Source organism: Eschrichtius robustus, chromosome 4 (assembly GCF_028021215.1).
Source record: "Eschrichtius robustus isolate mEscRob2 chromosome 4, mEscRob2.pri, whole genome shotgun sequence".
In the NCBI taxonomy this organism is placed as follows: Eukaryota; Metazoa; Chordata; class Mammalia; order Artiodactyla; family Eschrichtiidae; genus Eschrichtius; species Eschrichtius robustus.
In genome coordinates this window covers 130,498,747-130,523,997 of record NC_090827.1, presented here as the reverse complement: position 1 = coordinate 130,523,997, position 25,251 = coordinate 130,498,747, and the positions used below count along the sequence as shown (strand labels likewise).

The window sequence follows — 25,251 nt, the reverse complement described above, 5'->3', positions numbered from 1 at the left end:
ACATATAAAACACCCATAATAATTACTGATTATTCTATAAGGTAAAAAATTATGTAAAATGGTTGTATAGAAGTTAACATAAATTGCTCTACTAAATAGATAACGCATGTAATATATTTAAAGGTACTTAATCATATAATCACACAATGTATTTACAGATGAGGAAATTAAACAAGGAAAGGTTAAGTGACATACCCAAAGTCATACAGCTCTTTGAAGCAGAGCTGGAAACCTCCTTGCTCCTAGTTTACTTTTCCTCACATGTTACGTAGGTTTAATATAGTGTTATTTAAATATAACATAAATATTTAAATATCTCAAAATGAGTATAAGAATACAAAGTTGTATTAAACTATGGGCTATTTTGAAATTATGATTAGACTTGGGAGCCCATTCTCATCCAGTCATTACCACTGCTGAAGGCTATAAGACTGTATCTCACTCTTACATGCTTTATTAACAATATCTAGTAGTTATGTATAATAATATGGGGCTACCAAAGAGAATTATTTTACTCTTTGCAAAAGACTTTGAGAATATTTGGAAACTACTTATTTCCTCCCCCTTCCTCTCCCTGTCTCTGTTGTTCTCATTTGTTTTTACAAAAAGAAAAAAATAGAAATATTCAAATAAAATTTTCTCAGGTAAAGGAGAACTACTAGCAAGTTAAGTTCTCTCCCCCCTGCCCCTTTCACACACACATACAGTGTTACATTTACAAAAGCCTTGATTTAACACAGGGAGCTACATTTCCTAATTATATAGTATTGTGTTCATTGTTATAGCACTCACTTGGTCTTTATACAATCAATAGGCATCTCTTTATAACCAACCCAGATACTATAGTGTGTTTGTAGAACTGGAAGCAAGCTGCTCAGCAGGTATGGGGTACTGAAGCCACAAGGTATACAGAAGTCATATGGCATCTCTAAAGCACTGATCTCAAAAACAAGCCTCAAGTATTCCATTAGTTTCCATTTTTTCCTAGTGTTTTACTTTTATAATTTTCTATATTCTCATTTTTGAAAAAAATTATATCATTGATTAGAATGGGCTTTCAACATCCTTTCTTTGCCATACCTCAAACCCTCCTTAAATTCTATGGTATACCTCATTTATGCAATAGATGTAGTACTAATACTATTAGCATTACTAATAATGCTAGTAGTACTAGATGTAATACTAGTAGATGTATTACTAATAATAGATGTACTACTCATACTATTACTATAGCAATATGTGAAAACTAAAATGTTAATAGTACAATAATTTGAAAAGTACTAAGGAAGGTCACTATTTAAATGCAACCTTTGTGGCATTCTTTTGTAAATCAAAAATTTACTCCTTAATTTATTAATTTTTAAGTGAATAATCACTAAGCGGCCTATAAATTGAGTGGGTGTGAGACAGGATACTGGAGATATTTTACTCTAAAATGAAAATCTAGTGGTCAAAGAATGGATTATGAGACCATTAAAAATATATGGAAATTATAAAAAATGGATAACAGGGAAAAATAAATGTCCATTGTGTAAACTATAATGCAGATATTATTTGGCAGTATTTTTGGTAGCATAAGTATTGGTGTGTACATGTGCTGGAGTCTTGGCCCTAAATTACCTTTAATCTGGCTTAAAGCCTACGCAAATATAAATTGGAACCTAGAGTTAGATGGTAATTCTCATAGTCCTGCATGCAAATTATTTCTGAAATTCTTGAACAGCTTTGTCATTTGGAGCAACACATAAACTAATAATCAACCTGCAAATTAGAAATTATTATTAAAATAACATTTTATAATGTGGGAGATGATCTTAGTGATTGTTTCTGAATTATAGCGTTCATCGTTATACTAAAAAGGGACTAAGGTTTGACACATTAATAATATTGCAAAAATGTGTCTTTGCGTAGGCTAAGGAGATATTATTGCTATTTAGAGTCTTTAAAAATTTTTTTCTACCAGAAGATTCAGTTCTCCATACCATGATATAAAAGTCTTGGTATTGCATGCCAAAGTGTCACCCAGGATAATTGAATTACCTGTTAAAGCTCCTGTAATCAGGCAGTTCTGCCTTTCCTTCAGGCTTGAGGAGTTTAGGGTATAAAGCCTCTAAAAGCTCCGGATCACTGCTAATGGCCTGTTCCCAGGGTGACTGGTAGTACTTAGGGACAGCTGTGGTGTTGAATCTTTCAGGAGGAATTTCCTTCAGTGGTCCAGAATATCCTTTGGAAAAATATTGCAAGAATAAGTAAACACAGAGTACCTAAGAGTTACTAAACTCCACCTAACATTTTCCCATGTTTAATTTTTCATGCAGGGGTAAATTTATGAAGAATGTATTCTTTTTATGATCTCTCAGAAAAGAGTAGTCTGAAAGTGTGAGACATTTTTAAACCCCTTTTAATTTATGGAATTTTCAAAAGAAACCACTTAGTGTTTAATTTTACCAAATCATAGTTAATTTTTTCCTTGACTATCTTAGTATATATTTGTTCAATGAAACTATTAACTTAATTTTTTAAAAATTGTGCCCTTATATTAATTTATACTAGGCCTTATATACCACACTTAATGGATTAATTTAGAAATATAAATTGAGTGTCTACTGTGGTCTAGGTTCTGGGGAAATATCAATGAAGACAAAATCTCCCTCCTGTGGAGCTGATTCTTTAGAAGTAATGTTCAGGTGTTGACTATCCTAAATTTCTGAGTGGTCTGTAAAATGTTTAAGCTTCAAAATGGTGAAGCAATTTGTTTCCACTGTCTTAATCAGGCCCTTCTTATTCCCTGATGTGTCCATCCCTTGTTTACTTTGTTCCTGAGGATTTCTAACTTTTCTGCTTCCAGTCTCACCTCCTCAATTTATTCTCACGTGAGCTAGAAATTTTCTGTAAGTACCATTTAAAAGTCACACACATTCCTGGCATAAATGTGAAACCATTTTCACATGCATTAAGTGACATTCTTCAAGTCTTCAAAGGCACAGCTGTTTACTCTCCAGCTATACTACCATACCACCTAGTTATGTCTTTCATATTATTCTCTCTTCCACCATGTCACAACCTCTACCATATGATCACTCCTTCTTTTGGGTTTCCCTGATGCTCTTTTCCTTCTCTAAAATGTTTTCTATTTTCTTCTGTCAAACCATGCCTATCCTTTTTTTACACTAAAAATTACTTTTTCTTTTCCAAAAACTCTTGATAATTTCACCAGTAGACAGTTATTTGTTTGCAGTAATTTAATTTTCTTCTGATTGTCTCCGGTATCAAATGGTAGTCTCTTCAGTAGGCTGCTTCTCTCCACTTGCCACTTAAGTGTTGGTGTTACTCAAAGCTCTTTTCTTAGACTATACACTCTGCCTAGAAAATTTCATTTATATTCTTGGCTTTAACTGTGACCTACATATTGGCGATTCCAAGGTTTGTTTTTGATCTCCAGGCCCTTCTATTCAACTACCTATTATATTTGTCCAAATTAATACTCTCCTGGCACCCTTTATAACCTATCTAGACCTACATGCATCCATTTTCCAATACATCCTGCTTCTTTTTGTATATTGGTCATCTTAGCAAATGTTATCACTACCCTCAGATGTCCAAGACAGAAGCACTGTCCTAGACAATTCCTCATTCCCACAACAAATCAATAAGTATTACTAACTATACTTGAGGATTCCTAAAATAAGGGCTCTCAACTTTGTGTTTCTGAATCACCTTGGGCACCTTACTTAAAATGCTGTTAATGGAGTCTTCCCTCCAATGACAGGAAGTTTCAGGTATTGCTTACAAATTGTATGCAAGTGATTTGCAAACAGAACATTGGGAGATCTTGTTCTAGCAAATTACCTCTTTCCTCCTCATTTCCATTTTTACCTACCTGGTTCAGGCCCTGCGCATCTCTTGCCTGGGTTTTCACAGTAGCCTTCATACTAATCCTTTAGCTCTCAACCCTTCGTCCAGACACCTCCCTGTTGCTGCCTGAGTGACCTTTTTAAGTGGAAAACTTTATCAAGTCACCCACTTCCCTTACTCCAGGTTCTATAATGGCTCCCCAGGACAAAAATCAGAGCTACTCAGCAAGGGAATTCCTCGGTGGTCCACTGGTTAGCACTTTCACTGCCATGACCTGGGTTCAATCCCTGGTCGGGGAACTAAGATCCCACAAGCCATGCAGTGCGGCCAAAAAAAAAAACTATTCAGTATGACACAAATGGCCCTACCTAACTGTCCAGCCAGCCTCATCTCCTGCCCTCTCCTCTCACATTTTATGTTCCAGAACTGTGGATCTACTTGAAGCTTGTGTCCCGTTATGCCTCCCTACTTGTTCCATTTGCTCCCTGTGCCTGGAATACTCTCTCTAACTCTTGTCACCTACAAATTGCTATTTTAAGCCTTAGCTTGAGGTTATCACTTCTGTTTATTCACTCCTGACTTTCCCAGGAAAGCACAGTTACCTTTTTCCATGTCCTTCCTTTGTATAGTATACATAACTCTATTACCATGACTACCACATTTTATTTCCTATTCCTTTCCTAAAATTGATCAGAGTCAACCATATAGAAATTGGAAATTTTAAAATTCTGTATTTTAAAAAACTTATTGAAATCCCACTACCAAAACACAAATTTTCCTCAGTTTTTCTTCACCTATAAGCATAATGATCACATAACTATAATTCTAGTGCACATGGAATCTTGTATTTTATTGCAAATCAATTTTGTTTGAAATACTTTTGAAAGCTTCTGCATCATGTTCATGATCATTTTAAGGGTTTTGTAATAATCTAATAATAATCTATTGACTTGAGGAACAATAAATGGTCTAATCTTTTCACATTTTTGAATATTCCAGGTTTTCAAATTTTTTAATAGAATTAACTAATAACTTTTTTCTTTTTTGATATGCTGAATTATTTATAAGAAAGAATCCACATATGTTTAACCTCTCAGAAATAATACAATTCAACAATGCTACATGCCAACATTTTTGTTTGATTTTTAAATATATTTTTAATATAACTGATTTAAATTCAAAGGAACTTCATTCCTACAGTATTATGGCATCGTAAGACTTATTAATTCATATTTGAGATAAGTTGGCTTGTGGAGACATAGTAGGTTAATCAATAAAAATTTTTGCGAAATTGGGATAAGCTACAATTTGCTCCCTGAATTTGTTATACTTTTCAACTCATCGACCAAGAAGGAAGGATCCATTACTCTTGCTTCATCACAAGCTATCTGATAACCTCCAAACTCTCCCTTTTCTTAGTCTATATTACACAGACATATCCAAATATTTAACAATTGAATGTTTAGCTTTAAATAGCTATATGAATTTGTATTTTCAAAATTTTTCTCTCTCTCTCTCTATATATATATACATAGATAGATAGATAAATATTGATAGATAGATTCCTGATGGTAAATAAAATGTACATATGATATTGAATTATATATGCAGAGAGAAAATGAGACTACAAATATAGTGTGGACATTTGTCCTGTCTCCCTATGTATGATTCCTTGAGGGTAGAGATGAATTTTTCTATTCCTTTTGCAATTTCATAGATTATGATAATGATTAATAATAAACATTTTAACTTAGTAATGGGAGTACCAGATTGAATCAACATAAACTTTTCTATATGTCTTCTGTTTCCTATTAAAAAAAAAAACCATACCATTCCAAACATTAGAAAGCAGGAGGTTGCAATATAGTGGTTGGAGCTAAAAGAATATATATATAGACTGTTGAGTATTAAGAATATAAAGGTGTGTAGGGAAAGGATTAATTTTAACTGAGTACTTTATTATATGTTAGGGACTATACTTACATTTTCACATTTAATTCTCACAACGACCATGTGCAGTGAGATTTATTTTCCTTATTTTACAGATGGAGAAAACTGAGACTCAAAGAGATTTATTTTCCTTCCCAACACAGTAGTAAAATGGACAGAGATGAAAGAAGCCTGCAGGTTGAACCCAGGTCTGTCTGATTCTAAAGCTTGTTTTTCCCCCATTTGCTTAATGTTGTATTTGAGAACTTAAAATTGTAAAGCTATTTGAGAACTCTATTATAATGCTTCACTTCAGAATTCTGTGCATTATAATTGTGTATTTGATTCCCTTCAATGTTACTTTATTATGTCTATCAATACCATTTCTCATTGTGTTCAATAAGAATGTCCTGATAAGTCTAAGCTCATCAGTGACTGACATTCAACTTACTTTTAAATAAGATTTAATATTATACAGTTGCTTTACTTATATATTTTCAAAAACACTATTGCTATTTGAGAAGATTTCCAGAAGTACTCTTGCTAAATTTACTGTTTAATTTACAAACATACGACATAGGTATTGCTAATTTCAACATAAAAGTAGTTGAAAATTTTATAGACCTACTTTATACATTACTCTTGAGGAAAAACTTAAAGGTATTTGCTTTAAGTTATTTTGAAAAGTTATTGTCTAAATAGATCAGATAATTTTTCTGATTGAATATTTCAAAATCAAACAATACTTCTAAGTAACATATACTGATTTAGATAGCATTTGCTTCTCTTTTAAGATAATAAACAAATAGACAGTATTAAAGGATTGCATTTAAGGTTCTGTAAGAGAGCAGAAAATAACAAAAGCAATCTCCACAAGGTCGCTTCACATGAGACATCTGTAAATTTGGTACCAGATCTGGATTTAATTCTTGAACAGTCAATATTGGCTCATAGCTATTCACAACCTCAGGTTCTTAATTTGTAAAATGAGGATTATAATAAATGTCATAGAGTTATTATTAAGTTAGACGAATATATATCATAGCACTTCATAAATTGTACAGTTCTATACAAATAGGATTTCAGTATAATTACAAACAACTTAATTTTTAATATAATAGGTGATTGCCAACAAATACAATGGACCATCTGAAAGAACGTAAGACTCCTGTAAATGTTTTACAAGACTCCTCTAGGCCTAAATCTTTATATTTGTCCTGAACTTATCTACAAAGTAGATATATAATGAGAAAAGCTGTATCACTTAGATACCATTTACTAAAGAATCCAAATGACTTGAGTCATATATTTAAGTGCATAACAACTTTGTTGTTCTATTTGTAAGGGGATTAGTTACCTGGTGCAATGTTTTCTGGATTTGGGGGACTTCGTGGATCCGGGGTGTTAGGAGGAGTAAATGGGGCTTGCTGTGAACCACTTTCCAAGTTGCTTCCATCCAATTTCTCATTCTGCATGGCAATATTGTGCTGTATTTGATCAAAAGTAAACTCAACTGAAAACTCAAAAATATTAGATACACTAATAGGAGATATCATATGTGCAAGATGCCATTTGTATACTTAGAATTTAAATACAATGCCACTTCATTGATACATGAGGTCTCAATAATTTATATTGTAATTAGTTGAGCTATTGAATGAGAAATTTTACTGATACCAATCTAAGATCTGTTTTGTGATGGCAATCCACTTAATTAATTGAGCCTTACTGTGTGCCAGGCACTGTGTCTAGGGCTTTGTATCAATTATGTAATTTGCTATTCACAACATACCTAAAAGGGAAATCTAAGTATTTAATTTTAAGTCTTTACTAATTTAATATCATACAGCATACTTGCCAAACATACGGCTTAGTCATTTTTACATTACTATTTTATTTATACTTGGGATTTAATGATATGCTTTAATATGCCTTGTTTTAAAATTTAATCTGAAATTTGGACAGCAGTCACGTATAACAAAAAATATTTGCACTCTAAGCTGCATGAACTTATAGAAGGAAGAATTCGGGGTTTCTAGAAAATAAAATGCTTAGAAGAGCATTTGTCTTTAAAGTTTTAGGTGAATTTGTTTTACTCTTATAATTTAGGATTTATTCTATGGCAATATAGCACTTTAAAAACAGTCAGTTTGCATTTTAACAGAGAAAAACAGACATTGTAATAGGTTATATCCTCAGAAATATGGCTAGGACTTACCTCTATGGTAAAGTATTGTTTTAATTATATATGAGAAATATATATATATACTTTTTAAAAAGCCAATCTATTTAAGAAGTATGTAAAGTCAAATCATCTTTTAACTTTAGAAGGAAAAATTTATTGAAAACCATAGCAAATAAAGACCAATTTTGACTTTCTTCTGTGTGACATAAGCAGAAAGTATTTTAAAATATTTTTTTCATTTCTGTATTTATTTATAAGATGATAAGATAAAGTACAATTTTATAGTTTAATACTTATTTAACTTTATAGAAATGTGAGGATAAAAGACTATTTTGTCCTAAAATCCAAATACTATAATTAAAGGCCATAAATTAAGGCCTCACCTGACAAAATTATGAAGAAAATAAAGTTTATTGCATTTTCAGGCTTCTCCCACCCACAGCCACTCTCCAGGTGCCTTTTATCTTCACCTTACTCTAGGCAGCACCCTGGTAAAGTTGCTGTGGAAACGAGTAGGGCAATGTTAGTAGGGGTAAGCTGGCTTGTGGAGCCATGCAAGAAGGCATGAGAGGCAACATCAACTAGGTGAGTACAGAGTCTTGATTACTGGGCATAAAAGTTTGCATTTTATTCAATAGGCGATAAGAAACAATTTCTAGAGATGAGTAATGCTATACTCAGATACATCAGTTTTCCATGTTTTGAATTTAGCTCTTAAGTGTTCAACTTAATTGACTGGGTTAGTATCTTTTTTTTTTTTAATTTTATTTATTTAATTAATTTATTTTTATTTTTGGCTGCATTGGATCTTCGTTGCTGCGAGTGGGCTTTCTCTAATGGCGAGCGGGGGCTACTCTTGGTTGCGGTGCGCAGGCTTCTCATTGCGGTGGCTTCTCTTGTTGCGGAGCACGGGCTCTAGGCGCGCGGGCTTCAGCAGTTGTGGCACGTGGGCTCAGTAGTTGTGGCTTGCGGGCTCTAGAGCACAGGCTCAGTAGTTGTGGCGCACGGGCTTAGTTGCTCCGTGGCATGTGGGATCTTCCCGGACCAGGGCTCGAACCCGTGTGCCCTGCATTGGCAGACGGATTCTTAACCACTGCACCACCAGGGAAGCCGCTGGGTTAGTATCTTTTTTCACTTCTGAACCTACACCACCTCTTAGAAAAGAGAAAAGTTCTTGCTAACTTTAATTATAAATAAAAGCCAGTTGAGATAAATACAGAAAGTTTAATTGTATCATGCATAAAAATTACTTTTTATAAATTACTGAAATGTGCCCATGAAATGAATTTCACCTAAACTTACAAATCATTCTACCTACATTAATTTAAAAATTGTCATACTAACCTCCTTTATAGATAGGAAAATCAACTCTTTCTAACTAGTCATTAATTATCAGGAGACACCCAGTAGCTATATTGTCATTGTTAAGTATACAAACAAAGCCTTTTAATAGTTGGGTAGTGACTTATTTTAGTTATGATATGAGCCTTAAATTATTTTTTATAAAGTTATTTTTTGAACAAAATAAATATATGTTCAGAATCTCAGTATATTTAGTTTGGTCTTATTTCAGAATTACTTGTTACAGTATACTTCCCCTTTTCCCAGTATTATCTAATTATTAAGGATTTTGAAAAGTCCATAGTTACTAAAAGCATATATAGTCTTAACCGTAAAATGTGAATTGTTTTGATTAACATCCTTTTGTTGTGATTTATAGAAGGAAATTTTAATTCTGATGGATCATTCTTCTATTTTATTTTCACTCTAATGATCATTTTCTTCATCCTTTTCTTTTTTTTTTTTTTTTGCCTACTTCTGTAAGAAGTTGATCAGTTCATGAACTAGGGCTTCAAAATTGGCATATGTAGCAAGCAACGTATCTTCATTTCTTTTTAAAAACGCCTATTTTCTGTTGTTATTTATGACATAAGAAGTCTTGTGTGGCTTCAGTTTGCCAGTTTCTCAGCAATAGAGTAAGCCCAAAGCTGTGCTTTTTTTTTTTTAATAATACTTAATATTTAAACTAATGGCATTGATTACCAGGGAGTTGGTTTATATTTTCATCTAATGATGTCCTGAACATTATAATAAAATAAGAAATGCATAAATATAAGTTAAATAATTATTTTGACAATATCTATAGCTCAAGGGAAGCAGTAAAAGGAAAAGGTCATTTCAGAAAATGTAGTCAATAAGTTAATTTGATATAAATCGAATAAAGCTGATTCAAGAATTAGATTATAAGTAAATAGTTGTTTTCTATTTTTCAATGTTATTTTGTCTCTCCATCACTAGACAAGGGCTGTATTTATTTATCTTTGAAATCCCAGCATAGTTTGTAGAACATGGTAGGCAATCAATAAATTTTTGCCAAAAGTATAAATAAATGAATAGAACTAGACCTGAACCTAATATTTTTTAAATTCCTGTGACATTATCAATGCTTGCTTCAAGTTGCAATCTAATACTGTGATAAAGCAAATGCGTCATCATACAATGTAGCTCACTATCTTCCTCAATGATTTATTATGCAGGTCATTTTTAGAATTAGGATCAGAGAACACAGATCTTTAAAGCCAGAAAACACCTTACAAAACCATTTGCATCAATCCCTTATTTTATAAATGAGAAAACAGGTCCAGAAAGGCAAAGAAAGTTTTAAATTGACTCCAGATTACACAGATTGTGGGAGAGCCAGGACTGAACCCTGGTCTTCTGGTTCCCAGGCCAGAGTTTCTTTTAATTACACCATGACAAGTGTCAGTGCCAAGAACTCTAGAGTTCTGAGAGCTGGGTTTCAGTCTACTTTATTATGGTATTACTTAAGCCAAATAAATGTATGTACTTCCTTGAATACTACTTTCCTCATTTCTAAAGAAGAGAGAGTAAATTTCATCAGACTTCAGAGTATGTTATGTAACTCAATGACATGTGACTTTATTCCATATATTGTTATTGTTTATTGCTCTATGTTATTTATCAGCATTTAATTGTTTATTTCAATATAGCTATTTGGGATTATTTTATTTATTTAGTTCCCAATCTTCTAGGAACACTGAAAAACTATCAAGACCTGTTCTTACACATTTTACCTATGACCAGAACATTTGACCACAGGTATATAAGATTATTGTCAGTAATTTGAAATACTAGTGATAAGAGAATATGCTTTATTCTAATGGACATTTTAAATCTCATTGTACCTTCCACCAGAACTGTAGTTAAAGCATTATACTTAGACATATAAATGTAAGTTATGAAAACTAGATTTATTCATTTATTCAGATGTCTAGACTTGTAGATGACTTTTCAGAGAATCTCCCTTAAGCTGCTATATTTCATATTATTCTTCAAAGCTGCTTCTCTGTTGTCATTATTGAAAGAATATGATTATATAATTATACTCTGTCAGATGAGGTAGGGGTTATTTTAGGCTCATACTGTATTAGCTGCAGACATTTTCTGATAAGAGGATACTGGGCATAATTATAGGGTAACATAACATTACATTTATCCATGACTTCAAGTGAAAACCATCCTTCATAAGTGTAAATACTACGGTTGAGTAAAATTTGATGTCTAACTGAATTCATAATTATAACTAAATTAAATTCATGGGTGTTGAAGGATGCTCATTAATGTGAAAAAAAACTGTTTAAGATGTTCTCTAACCATTTATTGTTAACCAGCATCATAACAAGGGAAATAGAAATTTCAGGAATGAATAAAATTTTAGTGTTTGTGAGTGTGGTTGTTAGTTCTGTAATGTGTTTTAGTAATTATGATAAAAGATCAGTGAAACCAGTCTGTTTGCTGTAAAGAATTTAGCTGTCCATTCAAAACAACTTAACTAGTGATGGCAGCTGGAAAGGTTTCAGGTTTAAATTCATAAGTAAACTTACAGACTTTTCATAGCTATAGGAAGAAACCCTCAATAAAAAAAAAACACAAAAGACAAAAAAACAACTTATATTTGTTGTAGTCTCTAGTATCTCCTCAAATTTAGAACCAATGCACTATTGCTTTTTGATTCTTCATACCTGGTATTTTATTTTTAAAGTCATTTTCCCAAAGCTAATTGTTTTTCTGCTATGAACTACTTCCTCTAAAATCTCTCTGAATGACAAGAGAATATGGTATTCATGCAATATGTAAAATATAATTTAATTAATTTGTTTGCTTTTTTAAACTTCTGGTTGATGAAAACTTTTGTCCGACGAGTTTTGTCCACATTGGTTTTGTTGTTAATAAATAACAGACTTCTCTACACAATGTGGAATAAATGCTTTGAAAGGAGATCAACTGTGTCTGTAGTTGCCAGGATGTATTCAGCCAATAAAATGCTTATACTTACTTTATGGAGCACTGTGTGCTTTGGAAATGTTTCCATCCCAAACATTTAACCAGTGGTGATAAGACCATGGAAACTTTTAGTACCACAATCTCCACTCCCTCTCCCTCGTCTTAGCAGAACAGAGGAGTTCTTCAGTGCCAAATCTACAAACTTACAATGTCTGTACTGAACTAAAAAGATACTCATATCATGCATAATATTTCTTTTGTTTATCCACCTCAACTATTCATTATCTTGAAAAAAAAAGTCTAACAGAATCAATGAAAAGAAAATTTGTAGAATACTTGTTTGAGAATCTAATAACACATATAAATTTAGAAGTGCTGCCCGTTTATTTAGATACCACATTATCAAGTTATACCTACATTTATTTGTGCTTTAGATTCATAATGGAAATTTTCAAATGTATATTTGTCAGATCTTCTTTGTCGCATCTTAAATAGTCTGGCACCACGGTTACTGAGATGGGATAATTCTTCCAACATGATGTCTCTGGGGATGCTGACTTTTTTGCCCAGGTCCATGCCATCTACATCTGTAAAACAATATTCATGTGCATGAAAACCCCAAGATAAGCATTTTTAAATGCTTTGCTAAATTTCATAATTTATTGCCCGCTATATGCTAGTATAGTGACTAAACTATAGGCTCTTTACTCAGACTGCCTTGGGTTGAATCCTGGCTCTACTACTTTCTAACTGTATGATCATAGATATGTTACTTATTTTTTGTAAACCTCAATTTCCTTATCTCTAAAGTGGGGCTAATAATAACACCTACTGCATAGGGTTGATATGAGGATTAAATAAAATGTTTCTTATCAAACACTTAGCATCATACCTGGCACATAGAAAGAGTGAATGAAAGTAAGCTAATGACACTATTAATTTAATCTTTCCTTATTTAGTGAGTTTTCAAACAACACTGCTCATAATTCTCTTCATAAGCTCTGTTTGACTCCCAACATTTTTCTGTATCAATTTTAGCAGTCTCTGTTACAAGAACGCCTACCCTTTGGCCCATGCTCCCCATTTTCCTATCTCTGTCAGAATGCTATTCATCCTGCATCTAGCACCAAGGAGCCTAACATAAAGTAGGTAGGTGATAAGCATTAAATGAACGAATCCTGCTCAATCTAGCTTATGTGCCATTTCTGTCAATTCCTTCTCTAAAATCTCTATTCATACTTATTCATGCCTTTTCTGTATTCCCATAGCACTGAATCACAATTACTTGATTCCGTTTTACTTATTTTATGGCTTGCATATTCCTTATGTTTTTGTCTTTATGTCCCCCATGCCTTAAATATAGGAGATGTTCAGTAAACAACTGTTATTTTCTATTTCTAGTACTGAAGGACTTTTCTAAAATCCCAAAGAAATAAAACTCGTCCACTTGCTCCTTTAATCAGAAATACCTTTTTGTGTAACCCACAGAGTTCTTTTGCTACTGTGGACTGCTCTTAAATGCAAAGAAGAAAAATTGGACCATTTGTAAAATAAATAATTATGCTGGTTGATTGGGACAACATTTTCTGATGTAACAAATTAACCCTAATAATTAGGCTTTTGGAGGTCTTTAGGGATAAAATAATGAAATTACTTACAAATTTTCTCCCCATTTTGCCTTGAAAAAAATCCATTTGTTTATATATTTTGATGTTACCCAGAGAGGAGCTCCACTAATTACAAAAATTATAATATCAAGACTTATGCTTTTGGGAAGATAGAATAGATCTACTTTTCTTTATACCTCTACTAAGTAAAACTAAAAATCCTGGACTTTATGTATAAAATAAACATAAGAAGACTCTGGAAGTTGGAGGGAAGAAGGCAGAACAGCTAGGGACAACAAGGTCCTTCCTCAGGACCCAAGGAACAACAAGGTACTGAATTCTCTGGGTTTTCTTTTAGCCCCATATATCCCAGACTTGGAGCTGAAGATGCTATTAACCCAGAAACACCAAAAGGTGCAGCCAAAAGCCTCCAATAAAAGATTGTTCTCACTAGCCAAGACCAGGAAAGGAGCAACCTAGAAAGACAGAAAAGTTTTAGACAATAGCTACTCTACTTCAGCCAAATACCACAGAAAAAACTTTGGCCTCACCCATATCAACAAAGTTCAAGTGGGGAGCCCAGAATTTTACCCTTGTGAGGCTGTAATGAGGTGCCCCAATGCTCCCATAAGGGTGGCATCAGAGGGGCTAAGGAGGAAGCTGGGACTTTCATCCATGTCAGCCGGTAACAACCCTCCATCCCTGTAGTGTTAGTGGAGACCCGGTAGGGATTCTAGTAACTAAGTGACCCTCCTCAAGTTTCAGCGGGGGCCAACTGGGAAACCTTGACTTCCTACTTCCACCTGGCAGTGGTGAGGTGGCACTCTCCTTCCCCTGCTGAAGCAGTGTCAGACTAGGATAGATAAAACAGAAGGCTTAAATAAGAGCAAGATTCTTAGAACATAATATGACAATATGCAGGCTCAAATAAAAAAATCAAAAAAAAAATCATTTGTCATACCAAGAATCAGGAAGATCTCAAACTGAATGAAAAAAGATGCCAACATGAGGTGACTGAGGTATTAAAATTATATAACAAAGATTTTAAAGTAGCCATGATAAAAATACTTCAAAGAGCAATTACAAAGTTTCTGGAAACAAATGAAAGAATAGAAAATTTTAGCAAAGAAATAAAAAATCATGGCAGAGAAATAAAAGTTGTAAAGACCCAAATGGAAACACTAGAACTGAAAAATAAAATACCCAAAATAAGAAGTTCAGTGGATGGATTCAATAGCAGAATGGAGGGAATAAAGGAAACAAATGGTGAACTGAGAGATAGAACAATGGAAATTACCCAATAATAACAACAGAGAAAAAAAATACACTGGGGAAAAAAAAAAAAAAAGAAAGCCTTAGGGATTGGTGTGACTAGAACAAAAGATACAGCATTTGTATCACTGAAGTCCCAGAAGGAGAGGAGGCATGTGGGACTGGAAAAGTACACCAAGAAATAATGGCTGAAAACTTCCCAAATTTGGCAAGAGACATAAACCTACAGATTCAAGAAGCTAAAAGCATTCTATAAAAGATAAATCTATAGAACTCTACAGCAAGACATATTATAAACTTCTAAAAACTAAAGACAGAGGGAAAATCTTGAAAGCAGCCAGAGAAAAATGACAACTTACCTATAGGGAGAAAAAAATGAGAATGACAGTGGATTTCTCATCAGAAATCATGAAGATCAGAAGGAAGTGGCACAAAAATGCTGAAAAAAAAGAAATGTCAACCCAGAATCTGATACCCGGTGAAAGTATTCTTTAGAAATAAAGGGGAAATTGAGACATCTTCAGATGAAGGAAAACTAGGAAATTTGTTGCCTGGAGACCTACCCTAAAAGAATGGTTCATGCTGTTACAACAAAATATCAAAGACTGGTGGCTTATAAACAACAGAAATATATTTCTTATAGGCCTGGAGGCTGGAAGTCTGAGATCTGGGTGTCAGCATAGTTGGTTCAGTTGAAATCATTCTTCTGAGTTGTAGACTGCCCACTTCTCACTGTGTTCTCACATGGTGGAAGGGACAAGAAAGCTCTCTTGGGCTTCTTTCATAAGGGCATTAATATCATTCACGAAGACCCCACCATCATGGCCTAGTCACCTCCCAAAGGCCCCATCTCCTAATACCATCAGGGACATTAGGATTTCAATATTTGAATTCTGGGGAGCCACAAATATTCAGACCATAGCAAATAACTAAATTAAGTTCTTTAAACAAAAGGGAAACAATAAAATAAGGAACCTTAGAACATCGGAACAAAAAAAAGATTACAGTAAGCAAAAATGTGGGTAAATACAGTAAGCTTCCCTTCCCCTCTTGAGTTTTCTAAATTATGTTTGATCATAGAAGCAAAAATTATAAAACCCTCTGATATAAATATATGTAGAAAATAGTTAACACAATTATATTATAAACAGGGGAGGGTAAATAGACATGAAGGTAGGTAAGTTTTCTATACTTCCCTTGAACTGGTAAAATGACAATATCTGTAGACTTTGATAAGCTAAGCATATATAATGTAATAGAACAACTACCAAAAACTACACAAGTACACTTGAAAAACTATAGATAAATAAAAATGGAATTATGAAACATGTGCAAGTGATCCATAGGAAGCTAGGAAAAAGAAAACAGAAGGGAAAAACAGAGACAACAAACAGAAAACAAAAAATAAAATGATAGACTTAAGCTCTACTACATCAGTAGTAGAGCTTAAATAAAAATGCTCTAAATACCCTAATTAAAGGATAGAGACTAGCAGACTGGATTTTAAAATATGACCCAATAAATTTAAGAAAATTGAAATCGTATCAAGTATCTTTTCCGAGCACAACGCTATGAGACTAGATATCAATTACAGGAAAAGATCTGTAAAAAATACAAACACATGGAGGCTACACAATACACTACTTAATAACGAAGTGATCACTGAAGAAATCAAAGGGGAAATCAAAAAATACCTAGAAACAAATGACAATGGAGATACGACGACCCAAAACCTATGGGACGCAGCAAAAGCAGTGCTAAGAGGGAAGTTTATAGCAATACAAGCCTACCTCAAGAAACAGGAAACATCTCGAATAAACAAGCTAACCTTGCACCTGAAGCAATTAGAGAAAGAAGAACAAAAAAACCCCAAAGCTAGCAGAAGGAAAGAAATCATAAAGATCAGGTCAGAAATAAATGAAAAAGAAGTGAAGGAAACAATAGCAAAAATCAATGAAACTAAAAGCTGGTTCTTTGAGAAGATAAACAAAATTGATAAACCATTAGCCAGACTCATCAAGAGAAAAAGGGAGAAGACTCAAATCAATAGAATTAGAAATGGAAAAGGAGAAGTAACCACTGACACTGCAGAAATACAAAAGATCATGGGAGATTACTACAAGCAACTCTATGCCAATAAAATGGACAACCTGGAAGAAATGGTCAGATTCTTAGAAAGGCACAAACTGCCGAGACTGAACCAGGAAGAAATAGAAAATATGAACAGACCAATCACAAGCACTGAAATTGAAACTGTGATTAAAAACCTTCCAACAAACAAAAGCCCAGGACCAGATGGCTTCACAGGTGAATTCTATCAAACATTTAGAGAAGAGCTAACACCTATCCTTCTCAAACTCTACCAAAATATTGCAGAGGGAGGAACACTCCCAAACTCATTCTACGAGGCCACCATCACCCTGATACCAAAACCAGACAAAGATGTCACAAAGAAAGAAAACTACAGGCCAATATCACTGATGAACATAGATGCAAAAATCCTCAACAAAATACTAGCAAACAGAATCCGACAGCACATTAAAAGGATCATACACCATGATCAAGTGGGGTTTATCCCAGGAATGCAAGGATTCTTCAATATACGCAAATCAATCAACGTGATACACCATATTAACAAATTGAAGGAGAAAAACCATATGATCATCTCAATAGATGCAGAGAAAGCTTTTGACAAAATTCAACACCCATTTATGATAAAAGCCCTGCAGAAAGTAGGCATAGAGGGAACTTTCCTCAACATAATAAAGGCCATATATGACAAACCCACAGCCAACATTGTCCTCAATGGTGAAAAACTGAAACCATTTCCCCTAAGATCAGGAACAAGACAAGGTTGCCCACTCTCACCACTATTATTCAACATAGTTTTGGAAGTGTTAGCCACAGCAATCAGAGAAGACAAAGAAATAAAAGGAATCCAAATCGGAAAAGAAGAAGTAAAGCTGTCGCTGTTTGCAGATGACATGATACTATACGTAGAGAATCCTAAAGATGCCACCAGAAAACTACCAGAGCTAATCAATGAATTTGGTAAAGTAGCAGGATACAAAATGAATGCACAGAAATCTCATGCATTTCTATACACTAATGACGAAAAATCTGAAAGTGAAATTAAGAAAACACTCCCGTTTACCATTGCAACAAAAAGAATAAAATATCTAGGAATAAACCTACCTAAGGAGACAAAAGACCTGTATGCAGAAAATTATAAGACACTGATGAAAGAAATTAAAGATGATACAAATAGATGGAGAGATATACCATGTTCCTGGATTGGAAGAATCAACATTGTGAAAATGACTCTACTACCCAAAGCAATCTACAGATTCAATGCAATCCCTATCAAACTACCACTGGCATTTTTCACAGAACTAGAACAAAAATTTCACAATTTTTATGGAAACACAAAAGACCCCGAATAGCCAAAGCAATCTTGAGAATGAAAAATGGAGCTGGGGGAATCAGGCTCCCTGACTTCAGACTATATTACAAAGCTACAGTAATCAAGACAGTTTGGTACTGGCACAAAAACAGAAATATAGATCAATGGAACAGGATAGAAAGCCCAGAGATAAACCCACGCACATATGGTCACCTTATCTGTGATAAAGGAGGCAAGCATATACAGTGGAGAAAAGACAGCCTCTTCAATAAGTGGTGCTGGGAAAATTGGACAGGTACATGTAAAAGTATGAAATTAGAACACTCCCTGACACCATGCACAAAAATAAACTCAAAATGGATTAAAGACCTAAGTGTAAGGCCAGAGACTATCAAACTCTTAGAGGAAAACATAGGCAGAACACTCTATGACATACATCACAGCAAGATTCTTTTTGACCCAGCTCCCAGAGAAATGGAAATAAGAACACAAATAAACAAATGGGACCTAATGAAACTTAAAAGCTTTTGCACAGCAAAGGAAACCATAAACAAGACCAAAAGACAACCATCAGAATGGGAGAAAATATTTGCAAATGAAGCACCTGACAAAGGATTAATCTCCAAGATTTACAAGCAGCTCATGCAGCTCAATAACAAAAAAACGAACAACCCAATCCAAAAATGGGCAGAAGACCTAAATAGACATTTCTCCAAAGAAGATACACAGATTGCCAACAGACACATGAAAGAATGCTCAACATCATTAATCATTAGAGAAATGCAAATCAAAACTACAATGAGATATCATCTCACACCGGTCAGAATGGCCATCATCAAAAAATCTAGAAACAATAAATGCTGGAGAGGGTGTGGAGGAAAGGGAACACTCTTGCACTGTTGGTGGGAATGTAAATTGATACAGCCACTATGGAGAACAGTATGGAGGATCCTTAAAAAACTAAAAATAGAACTACCATACGACCCAGCAATCCCACTACTGGGCATATACCCTGAGAAAACCATAGTTCAAAAAGAGTCATGTACCAAAATGTTCATTGCAGCTCTATTTACAATAGCCAGGACATGGAAGCAACCTAAATGTCCATCGACAGATGAATGGATGAAGAAGATGTGGCACATATATACAATGGAATATTACTCAGCCATAAAAAGAAATGAAATGGAGGTATTTGTAATGAGGTGGATGGAGTTAGAGTCTGTCATACAGAGTGAAGTAAGTCAGAAAGAGAAAAACAAATACAGTATGCTAACACATATATACGGAATCTAAGAGAAAAAAAAAAAAAAAAGGCCATGAAGAACCTAGTGGCAAGACGGGAATAAAGACAGAGACCTACTAGAGAATGGACTTGAGGATATGGGGAGGGGGTGGGGTGAGATGTGACAGGGTGAGAGAGTGTCATGGACATATATACACTACCAAATGTAAAATAGATAGCTAATGGGAAGCAGCCGCATAGCACAGGGAGATCAGCTTGGTGCTTTGTGACCACCTAGAGGGGTGGGATGGGGAGGGTGGGAGGGAGGGAGATGCAAGAGGGAAGAGATATGGGAACATATTGTATATGTATAACTGATTCACTTTATTATAAAGCAGAAGCTAACACACCATTGTAAGGCAATTATACTTCAATAAAGATGTTTAAAAAATATATATATATATATGACCCAAATATAAGCTGTCTAGAAGAAACTCACTTCAAGTAAGTGCCTTGAACAATATAGGCAAGTTGAAAGTAACAGGATAGAAAAAGATATCAAGCAAACATTAATCAATGGAAAGCAGAAGTGCTTATGTTAATTCCAACGTGGACTTCAGAGCAAAGGAAATTTCCAGAGACAGAGAACGTTATATAATGATTAAAGTGTCAATCCACCAAGAAGACCTAGAAATCCTAAATGTGTATGCACCAAAAAACAGAGCTTCAAATGGAGCAAAAATTAATAGAACTAAAAGGAGAAATAGATAAATCCACAATTAGAGTTGGAGACTTCAACATTCCTCTCTCAACAAGTGATAGGACAACAGAGAGAAAATCAGGGAGGATATAAAAGAAATTAACAACACCATCAAGCAGTAGGATATAATCCTACTGTTTATAAAATATTTATAAACAGTATAAAATATTCTACTCAACAACAATAGAACACACATTCTTTCCAAGTGCACATGGAGTATATACCAAGATAGACCAATATCTTGGACCATAAAATAAGCTTCAACAAATTTAAAAGAATCAAAATTATATACAGTATGATCTCTGATCACAATGGAATCACACTAGAAATGAGTAACAAAAAGTTTACAGAAAAATCTCCAAACATTTGGAAACTAAAAAAAAAATCACACTTCTAAACAATCCATGAGTCAAAGAAGAAGTCTCAAGGGAAATAAAAAAATTCATTGAACTGAGTGAAATTAAAAATAGAGCATATCAAATTTATGGGGCACAGACAGTGCAGTGCTGAGAGGGACATTTATAGCACTAAATGCATACATTAAAAGAAAGAGGAAAAGTCTCAAATCTATACTATAAACCCAAAGCAAGCAGAAGGAAGAAAATAATAAAGATAAGAGTAGAAATTAAAAACAGAAAAGCAATAGAGAAAAATCAGTTGAGCACAGAGTTGGCTTTTGAAAAGATCAGTAAAATTGACAAACCTCTAGCTAGACTGACACAGAAAAAAAGAAATGTAGAAGATACAAATTACCAGTATCAGGAACAAAATAGGGGATATCACTACAGCCATTGCAGACAGCAAATGGATAATAAGAGAATACTATGAACAACTCTACATGTAAATTCACATAAATTTGAAAACAGAAAAAATATGACCAATCCCTTGAAAAGCAGAAAGTAACACATCTCACCCAACATGAAGTAGATAATTTGATTAATCCTATAGCTATAAGGCAATTGAATTTATAATTTTAAAATCTCCCCAAAAAGATATCTTCAGACCTAGATGGTTTTACTGGAGAATTCTACTGAACATTTAAAGAAGAATTAACACCAATGCTACATAGTCTCTTCCTGAAAATAGAAGATGAAAGAACACTTCCCAATTAGTTTATTGCTAATATTACCTTGATAGCTAACAGAAACAACACACACAAAAAGAAGCTACAGATCAATATCCCTCATGCTTATAGAAGCAAAAATCTTTACCAAAATACTAGTAAATAGAATTCAACAATACATAAAAAGAATTCTATACCATGAACAAGTGGGGTTTATTCCAGGGATACAAGATTGGTTCAATATTCAGAAATCAATGTATTCTACCATATTAAATGGCTAAAGAAAAAAAAATCACATGATCATACCTTTGGGATCTAGGGCTGGACAAAGTGTTGTTAAACATGACACCAAAAGCACAGTCCATAAAAGGAACGGTTGATAGATTAAGCAAAATTAAATACTTTTGCTCTGAGAAAGACTGTGTTAAGAGGATGAAAAAACAAACTACAGAGTAGGAAACAATATTTGCAAACCACATATTTGACAACAGACTAGAATATATAAAGAACTCTTAAAACTCACCAGTAAAAAAGCAAACAATCCAATTAGAACATGGGCAAAAGACATGAAGAGATATTTCACTGAAGAAGATATACAGATGGCAAATAAGCATAGGAAAAGATGTTCAACATTATTAGTCATTAGAGAGACGCAAATTAAAACCATGAGATATCACTATACACGTATCAGAATGGCCAAAATGAAAAATAGTGACAGCATCTAATGCTGGGGAAGGTGTGGAGAAACTGGATCACTCATACATCACTGCTGGAAATGTAAAATGGTACAGCCACCCTAGAAAATAATTTAATAGGTTCTGTTAAAAACTGAACATAGGACTACCAGCAATACTGGGCATTTATCCCAGTGAAATGAAAGCTTATCTTCATACAAAAACCTATACACAAATGGTCATAGCAGCTTTATTCTTAATAATAATAATAATAATAAAAGAAACAACTCAAATGTACTTTAATGAGTAGGTAAAAAGTTAAAAACACTGTGGTCCATCCAAAGCATGATACTCAGCAATAAAAACGAACAAACTATTGAAACATAGCAACTGGATCTATCTCGAGGGAATTACACTGAGTGAAAAAAGCCAATCCCCAAAGGTTACGTACTGTATGATTCCATTTTACAGCATCTTAAAATGAAAAGATATATAACTATATGTATATATATATATATATATAAATGGGAGACATTAGTGATTGGTAGGACTCTCTTGACTGCATGAATATCAATATTCTGGGTGCGATATTGTACTATAGTTTTGCAAGATGTTGCTCTTATGGGAAACTGGGAAAAGGTACGTGGGATTGCTTTGTACTCTTTCTTACAGCTGCATGTAAACTATATTTATCTCAAAATTAAAAGTTTAATAGAACTATCAAGCCATGAAAAGACATGAATGACCCTTAAATGTATATTGCTAAGTGAAAAAAGCCAGTCTGTAATGGCTACTGTATGACTCCAACTCTATGACATTCTGGAAAAGACAAAACCTTGGAAGACAGTAAAAGAATCACTGGCTGCCAAGGGGCCGTGCGGAGGGAGTGGCGATGAAGAGGTTGAGCACAGGGGAATCTTAGGGCAGTGAGACTCTTCTGTATGATACTGTAATGGCAGATGCATGACAGTGTGCATTCATGAAAACCCATAGGACAGTGCCACACAGTGTGAAACTTTATGTAAACTGTGGACTTGAGTTAATAATACTACGTCGATATTGGTTCGTCAGTCATAACAAGTATAACGCACTAATGCAAGATGGTAATAATAGGAGAAACTGTGTGTTGGCAGGAGAAGGGGTATATAGGAGCACTATACTATACTTTCTGTTTAGTTTTTCTGTAAACCTAAAACTGCTCTAAAAAATAAAGTCTATTATTAAAAAAATGTTCAATTTAAAAAATTTTCATAGCCCTTCCTAATGCAGTGCAGAGTGGCATTGTCTACTCTCTAAGGTGAAAAAAAAAAAAAAAATTCTGTGCTTTACAGTCCCCAGGGTTGGCAGAAATAGCTTATGGAAGAGGAATGAAGGCGCACAGCAGGGTGGATGAGGGTGTTTTACAGTTTCCCAGGATTTGTTTGCCAGCTCTGCTGAGTTCTACAGGGAATATTCACTATTGTTTATTTGCAAGTGTTTGGAGTCTCTGTTACTGTGTGCTAGCAACATGGAAGGAGGAGCTGGGTTATTTTTCAGTGTGTCTATGAATATATCCCTCAGTGTTCTAGAAAGTGTGACAGGAGTGGACTATTTCAGATTTTTGATTCTGGAATCAAAATAGCAAGTTCCCTTTAGATCACAAATGATCAAAAAGACACAATATGGCTTATAGTAATTTGATGCAATACTATGGGGTGGAGGGGAAATCTCCTTTAAATGCTTCTTAAAATAATTCAATTAGCAATGAAAGAGAGAGAAACAGAATAAAATAATAACACAGAAAATCGAAATCCATAGATTTTTTTGTCCATTAACCTTCTAGGAATACACATTCTATGTAATGTATTTATATATTACAAATAATGTTTTTAAACAAATATTCTAATGGGACATTTTCAGGAAATAAAAATGCCCCAAAGCAGGCAGCCACTAGAAAATGCAAAGGCGACAGTCTTTATATTATAGCAATGGAATCTTTCTCCTTACAGTTAAGGCTACAAAGTTTTTTCATAAGGAAACCAAAACAGGGATGCAGCTCTTCTCTTTCTCTCCTTTTCTGTTACCAATTTGAGTCATTATAAACAGTTAAATGAAAATAGAGGGGCTAGAAAAAGGAATAGCTTATTATTATGTTGTTTTCTATAAGTTCTAAATTTCAAGCTATGGCATAAGTTTAATTTGGGGATCCCAAGACAAAAATTTGAGAAAATGTTTTTATCTCATTTTCTTCTTCCTAATGGCCCCCAGTATTAGCTGATTCCACGAATGTTTCTGAAATAACCACATGCCCTAAGTGAATTCCATCCCTCTGGCCACTTAGATTTACAATAGTTTTCTGGGGTATATTTGACAGGAATTAATTACCTTTGTGATTGATACAGGAATAGGTGTGTGACCTGACCTAGGCCAATGAGGCAAAATATCAGGACTTTTCTTTGTGTACATTGTGCCAAAGATACTTTCTTTTCCTGCTGCAGGTAAGCACGGATGTATATTGCCCAGGAAACTGTTGGTATGTACTTGATAAAATGATAGAGCCAGATGTGGGGTGAAGCTTACCCCAAGAAAATCAGAGCAGAGGGAGAAAGAAACCTGGTCCTTAATGGCATACTGGAGCTGCCAGATGAAGACTTACCAGATCACCTCTGAACTTTTCAGTTATGTGAGGCAATAAATTCCCTTTAGTTGGTTTCTGATTTTCTGCTATTTTCAACTAAAAGCATGCTAACTATGGTCATTCTCTTCAGATCTTCATCTCACTGATGTAGGTCCAAAAGTCTATTAAGATTGGAATCAAGAAAGAGTAAAGAAGAATAGCCTAGAAGCCCAGCAGTGGGGGCCTCGAAGAGGAAAGGAAAAAAAGAGCAGAAGTGTAAAATATGGATATACCTCTGACCAGACTCACTTGGGCTCATAAGAAACGTTCACTCCTTTTTAGCAAAACACAATAATCATCACCCAAGCTGCTACAAGGAG

The 25,251-nt window shown here is 34.2% G+C and overlaps 1 protein-coding gene across 2 annotated transcripts in view; it reads right to left on the bottom strand.

Moving 5' to 3' along the window:
* Window positions 1–25,251, bottom strand: part of MYOZ2 (myozenin 2) — a 38,399-nt gene that overhangs the window by 5,717 nt on the left and 7,431 nt on the right. For both annotated transcript variants that reach the window (XM_068543360.1, XM_068543361.1), the window contains 3 exons: window positions 12,692–12,861; window positions 7,142–7,271; window positions 2,041–2,224 (listed from right to left, as the gene is read on the bottom strand). In XM_068543360.1, coding sequence (XP_068399461.1) covers window positions 2,041–2,224; window positions 7,142–7,271; window positions 12,692–12,861 — 484 coding nt within the window. The remainder of the gene's footprint in view (window positions 1–2,040; window positions 2,225–7,141; window positions 7,272–12,691; window positions 12,862–25,251) is intronic.